Raw genomic sequence first — 5,832 nt, 5'->3', positions numbered from 1 at the left:
CGTCGCATTATTCAGCGGGGCAACATCAGGTACGAACGGCGACTCATCCTCGACCGCTCTGCTGAACCCAACCCTTTCACCACCATCGACCATAGTCATATTACTTGAGTCTGTTACCTTTGATCGATCTCAAGATGCCGAAAGCGAAGAAGAATACCCTCGGTCTGGGGAACACCCTCATGAATGACCGTTTCGGCAAAGGAAACGGCCAGGACCGGAAGAGGGGTTCCGCCATCACGCGTATCAACCATGCGACTGGAGAGGAGGTAAGTACCCATGCGCTTCAGTCGGCAATACATTCTCACATGAGTCCTAGTACGTCACGAATGAGAAGAAGGAGGCGTCATGGGTCAAGATGCGATCCGTCACTGAGCAGGGCGCTCTCGACGAGTTTCTGGCGACGGCTGAGCTCGCCGGAACTGACTTCACTGCTGAGAAGACAAGCAACATCAAGATCATCCACACTGACCAGAAGAACCCTTACCTCCTTTCTGGCGCCGAGGAGCGCGACGTCTTGGGCAAGCAGCGGGCTCACAAGGGCAAGTTGACGGTGCCGAGGAGACCGAAGTGGGACGAGTCCACGACACCCGAGCAGCTCGATACCCTCGAGCGCGAGAGCTTCTTGGACTGGCGCCGGGGCCTTGCTGAGCTCCAAGAGAACAACGACTTGCTTATGACTCCGTTTGAGCGAAATCTCGAGGTGTGGAGGCAACTGTGGCGTGTCATTGAGAGGTCCGATCTCATCGTGCAGATTGTCGATGCTCGTAACCCTCTCCTCTTCCGATCCGACGATCTTGACAGCTACGTCAAGGCTGTCGATAAGAGGAAGGAGAACCTGCTGCTCATCAACAAGGCCGACATGATGACTGTGAAGCAACGCAAGATCTGGGCGAAATACCTGAAGGAGACTGGTATTGCCTACAAGTTCTTCTCAGCCTTTTTGGCGAAGGAGGCTCTCGAGGCAGAGGAGGCAGAGGCCGAGGCTGAGTCGCAGGACGCAAGCTCCAAAGCCCCGCAACGGGAGGCAAGCGAGCAGCAGGACGAGTCTGAGGAGTCGAGCGAGGAGGAAGAGGAGGCTGGAGAAGAGGCAGACGTCGAAGTTGACGATGAGGATATCAGGATATTGACGGTTGAGGAGTTGGAGGACATCTTCTTGAGCCACGCGCCGAAAGATGCCGGTAAGTTTGCCACGAAGCGTACGAATGACGAGAAGAACCGCTGACCCCTTTCCTACCAGCACCGGATCACAAGCTCTCGGTCGGTCTCGTCGGCTACCCGAACGTCGGAAAGTCATCCACCATCAACGCCCTCATCGGAGCCAAGAAGGTGTCTGTTTCCTCAACACCCGGAAAGACTAAGCATTTCCAGACCATCCACCTCAGCGAGAAGGTTATTCTCTGCGATTGCCCAGGTCTCGTGTTCCCCAACTTCGCCAACACCAAGGCCGATCTTGTTTGCAACGGTGTCCTTCCCATCGACCAGTTGAGGGAGTTCACCGGCCCCGCTGGCCTCGTCGCCCTCAGGATACCCAAGCACTTCCTCGAGGCCGTGTATGGCATCACCATCAGGACCCGGGCGCTCGAAGAGGGTGGTACCGGCAAGCCCACTGCCTCAGAGCTTTTGAGGGCGTACGCTAGGGCGCGTGGATACCAGACGCAGGGTCTTGGACAGCCCGACGAGTCCAGAGCTGCACGATACATCCTCAAGGATTACGTTGCAGGCAAGCTCCTGTTCTGCCAGCCTCCCCCGAACACGGTCGACGCCAAGGAGTTCAACTCCGAGCTCTACGACGACGAGCACCTGCCCGAGCACCGCCGCGGCCATCTCGTTCCTGTGATGGAGGACCTGAGCATTGCGGGAGACGACGAATCAACCATGGCCTCTGAGTTTGTAGCGTTGCCTGCGGGTCCCAAGTCGAAGCAAATCGATAGCGGCTTCTTCGGCCCTGGCAGCAGTAGCTCAGGTCATCTCAAGATGCCTTTCAGCCACCAGTACTCTCAACAAGGCAAAGCAGGACCCAAGACCCTGAGCGGCAGGAAAGCCAGAGCGATTGTCGCGCTGGAGAATGGGCTGGACCCGAAGGACGTGCAGATCATGTCGAGCAAAAAGCACTTCAAGGGTGGCCCGAAGAACGGAAAGGCGAAGAAGCGTGCGGTCGACCTGGATGATGATTGAAGCAGATAGCCAAAAGCATGATGGAGTTCAATGAATTAAGGGACATGACGTCGAATATTCAGGTTCACATGTTGGTGTGATTTGTGAGTGATGTATGTGTTGGTCCACTGTGAGCGCATAGCATCACCGCAAGTTCATGTCGATGGGGATTGAAGCTGTGGTGGGGCGTCTGCACGAATAGGGTCTAGCGCCGTGCGCGTGTCTTCGCGTCGTCCTCCCTTCGCGTTAAGTGCCTACCATGCCACGGACTTTCTTCAGTGCTCAGTGGGTTCTCGTGCAGCCTCCTGACCAAGAAAACAACCGACGGATACAACACGATGCCGGCCCAGAAGAACGTGCAAAAGCTGGAGGAAGCGGGAGAGTCGTCATTATCAGTCGCTACGACAGCAGTCTCAACAACTGCTAATGGCGCTCCAACATACGAGCTCCCTTGGTAAGTTAGAATCAGAACCCCCCGCAACAAGCTGAAGGAAGCTCACGATGCTTGCAGGGTCGAAAAGTATCGCCCGGTATTCCTCGATGATGTCGTCGGCAACACGGAAACGATTGAGCGATTGAAGATTATTGCGAAGGAGGGCAACATGCCGCATGTCATCATCTCGGGCATGCCTGGTATCGGAAAGACAACGAGCGTGCTCTGCCTGGCACGGCAACTGCTCGGAGAGTCGTACAAAGAGGCCGTGTTGGAACTGAACGCCAGTGACGAGCGAGGTACGCCGCGCCTGAGCCCCCCCCCCTCAAGCTCTGCACGTCACTAACAGCAGGCTCCAGGCATCGACGTCGTTCGCAACCGCATAAAGGGCTTCGCTCAGAAGAAAGTCACCCTTCCCCAAGGCCGCCATAAGCTCGTCATCCTTGACGAGGCCGACAGTATGACATCGGGCGCGCAACAGGCTCTCCGCCGCACGATGGAGATTTACTCCAACACGACCCGCTTCGCCTTCGCCTGCAACCAGTCCAACAAGATCATCGAGCCGCTGCAGTCGCGATGCGCGATCCTGCGCTACGGTCGACTGACGGACGCGCAAGTCGTCAAGAGGCTCATGCAGATCATCGAGGCAGAGAGTGTGCAGTACAGCGACGACGGACTGGCGGCACTGGTCTTCTCCGCCGAGGGAGACATGAGACAAGCGATCAACAACCTGCAGAGTACCTTTTCGGGCTTTGGCTTCGTCAGCGGAGACAACGTCTTCAAGATTGTGGACAGCCCGCATCCTGTCAAGGTGCAGGCGATGCTGAAGGCTTGCTACGAGGGAAACGTTAACTCTGCGTTGGATATCCTACGGGAGCTGTGGGACCTAGGCTACTCAAGCCACGACATCATTAGTACCATGTTCAAGGTCACGAAGACGATCCCAACGCTGAGCGAACATTCGAAGCTCGAATTCATCAAGGAGATTGGCTTCACGCACATGAAGGTGTTGGAGGGCGTACAGACGCTTCTACAGCTGAGCGGGTGCGTGGTCCGGCTTTGTAAGATCAACATGGATCCGAAGCGGTTCGAGGTGGCGACCAAATGAGCGCCAATACAGGCGAACTAGGCAGTGGATGTGATGAAATGCATGAATCGGCGTTGGACTGGGCCTCGGGGTTGAGAGTGATACACCAAAATCCAGGGATCAATGGTTATGATATTGTACAGAGGTTTCCAAAAACAGGTCCATAATGTGGCTCTTCGAAATGACTCAATCGTTGACCTTTCTAGACATGACTTTTGTTACCTCAATTGTCGCTCTTTTCGGGCTCTGGCTCCGCATAGGAATCCTCAAATTCCTTCCATTTTGCCCGGTCTCTCAGGATGCGCCGCTGCATCCTCATGCGGGCCTCGTACTCTCGTAACCGCGAGTCGGCCTCGATCATGCTACCAAACACCATGCCTGACATTTGGATGTAGCTGGGGAGGTTAAATCGCCTGGACCATGGGCTCAGGGGAAGGCTGTTGACTTACATCTTGAACTGGATTGTCATGCCCTTGTACAACGGCGAGAAGTACTGTGCGGCACCACCAAAGACAGCAGCGACGAGTCCCCATCTCGCAGCACCGGCGACTGCGCCCCTCGTAGCCTCCCATGCGGCTTCATTGGCCTCGGTGGTTTGCAATGGGCTGTGTGAAGGCATTTTGCGTGGTTGCTGGAGCTCTGGGTGGTTTGTCGTGTGACAAGTGACCGGGCGCGTGGTGGGATACCATTCGCCGACCTTGAGATGATCAAGAAGAGAGGACTATGTTGGGGTTTGTGTTAATGACGCTGAAATTGATGTGTACACAATGAAGGAACGTTTCTCGTCGTTTCAAACACTGAATTGACTTGTATTGAGGTGGTTGAAGCGAGGTCGATGTCAAGTCAGGATGGGCTCATCTATGATGCCAGACGCCGAGTACAGACCCCGAACGTCTACGGCGGCCCTTTGCATCACATTGGTCGGTTTTTAGTGGGCATGCCCGCTATCGCGCCGCTAATGCACCACCCGAAAGCTTCCTCTACATGGAGACCCTCGATCTGATGTCCGAGTCCGGCAAAAGATGACTTCTCCAATCAAGGACATGATAAGGCACTCCCTGTACCAGCAACTGCTCAATGGATTCAGAACACGATGAGTTCATTGAGGATACCCAGCATGAGATAGCAGAGCTCGAGGCCAAACTGGCCGCCGCGAGGCAACGGCTCCAGCAAAAGGCCAAGATTGAGACGACCCTCGTTCATCGACCTTCTGAAATTCCGCTCAGTGAGTGAAGCGCTCACGAGCAACTCAAGTCATTGACTCACAACCGTACCAGACGCTTTCTCCTCAGCAAATCATTACATTCTCTTACTCTCCGATTCAGCCCTGCCACTCGGCTCCTTCGCCTTCAGCAGCGGTCTCGAATCTTATCTGGCACATACGCCGCGCAACTCTGCCACCTTCAGCGTCTTCCTGCCCGAGTCAATCTCCTCTTACGCTTCGACCACACTGCCCTTTGTCCTTGCCGCGTACCGCGACCCCTCTGCGCTGGCCACTCTCGACGACACCCTCGATGCCGCCATCATCTGCACCGTCGGCCGTCGTGCCTCTATCGCCCAGGGTCGCGCCCTGCTGTCCATCTGGGAACGAAGCTTCGCCTCCTCGCTGCCGCACCATGCTGTTGAGGCTCTGAAGCCCTACGCCGCGTTGTTACGAGCCAGCAACTCCGCATCGTCTTCCTCTTCCTCCGCAAAGACGCCAGCGGGAGCATGTAACGACCTGCCACCAGCAGCCCACGCCCATCTCGCCCCTCTTTTTGGCGCAGTCGCAAGCCTCGTCGGCCTCACGCTGCACCAGACGGCGTACGTCTTCATGCTCAGCCACGTCAAGGCGCTCGTGTCTGCCGCGGTGCGTGCGAGCATGTTCGGCCCGTATCAGGCACAAAAGGTGCTGGGTAGCGGTGACGTGCCGAGGATGATCGCCGCGGCTATCGAGAGGGAGTGGGCGACACCGGTGGAGGAGGCGGGGCAGACGATGCCCATCATGGACCTGTGGATCGGGAGGCACGAGCTACTCTATTCGCGAATTTTCAACAGCTAGAATACATAGATAGGGTGCGAGGATGGACCAGCTCTTTTGAGGATGTGTTTATACATCGTCATGATACAACGTGTACAACGTCACTGCCACGAATAGAACATAGATGGGTATCATACA

General features: G+C 55.9%; 4 protein-coding genes across 4 annotated transcripts; 3 read left to right on the top strand and 1 right to left on the bottom strand.

Annotated features, from left to right (window-relative positions):
• Positions 1 to 134: 134 nt before the first annotated feature.
• Positions 135 to 2,175, top strand: VDBG_00186 (nucleolar GTP-binding protein; the record flags this gene model as incomplete). Its single annotated transcript, XM_003008459.1, has 3 exons — positions 135 to 266; positions 317 to 1,178; positions 1,238 to 2,175. The coding sequence occupies 3 exons, from the start codon at positions 135 to 137 to the stop codon at positions 2,173 to 2,175; spliced, it is 1,932 nt and encodes a 643-aa protein (XP_003008505.1).
• A 256-nt stretch (positions 2,176 to 2,431) lies between these two features.
• On the top strand, positions 2,432 to 3,695 carry VDBG_00185 (replication factor C subunit 4; the record flags this gene model as incomplete). Its single annotated transcript, XM_003008458.1, has 3 exons — positions 2,432 to 2,608; positions 2,666 to 2,886; positions 2,947 to 3,695. The coding sequence occupies 3 exons, from the start codon at positions 2,493 to 2,495 to the stop codon at positions 3,693 to 3,695; spliced, it is 1,086 nt and encodes a 361-aa protein (XP_003008504.1).
• A 202-nt stretch (positions 3,696 to 3,897) lies between these two features.
• On the bottom strand, positions 3,898 to 4,293 carry VDBG_00184 (conserved hypothetical protein; the record flags this gene model as incomplete). Its single annotated transcript, XM_003008457.1, has 2 exons — positions 3,898 to 4,069; positions 4,124 to 4,293. 2 exons carry the CDS (start codon positions 4,291 to 4,293, stop codon positions 3,898 to 3,900), a joined length of 342 nt encoding a protein of 113 aa, XP_003008503.1.
• A 414-nt stretch (positions 4,294 to 4,707) lies between these two features.
• Positions 4,708 to 5,715, top strand: VDBG_00183 (conserved hypothetical protein; the record flags this gene model as incomplete). Its single annotated transcript, XM_003008456.1, has 2 exons — positions 4,708 to 4,899; positions 5,000 to 5,715. The coding sequence occupies 2 exons, from the start codon at positions 4,752 to 4,754 to the stop codon at positions 5,713 to 5,715; spliced, it is 864 nt and encodes a 287-aa protein (XP_003008502.1).
• Between the last annotated feature and the right edge of the window lie 117 nt (positions 5,716 to 5,832).

This window comes from Verticillium alfalfae, genomic scaffold (genome assembly GCF_000150825.1).
Source record: "Verticillium alfalfae VaMs.102 supercont1.1 genomic scaffold, whole genome shotgun sequence".
Taxonomy (NCBI): Eukaryota; Fungi; Ascomycota; class Sordariomycetes; order Glomerellales; family Plectosphaerellaceae; genus Verticillium; species Verticillium alfalfae.
Note: the sequence above shows the minus strand (reverse complement) of the source record. Positions and strands in the feature narration are given on the sequence as shown.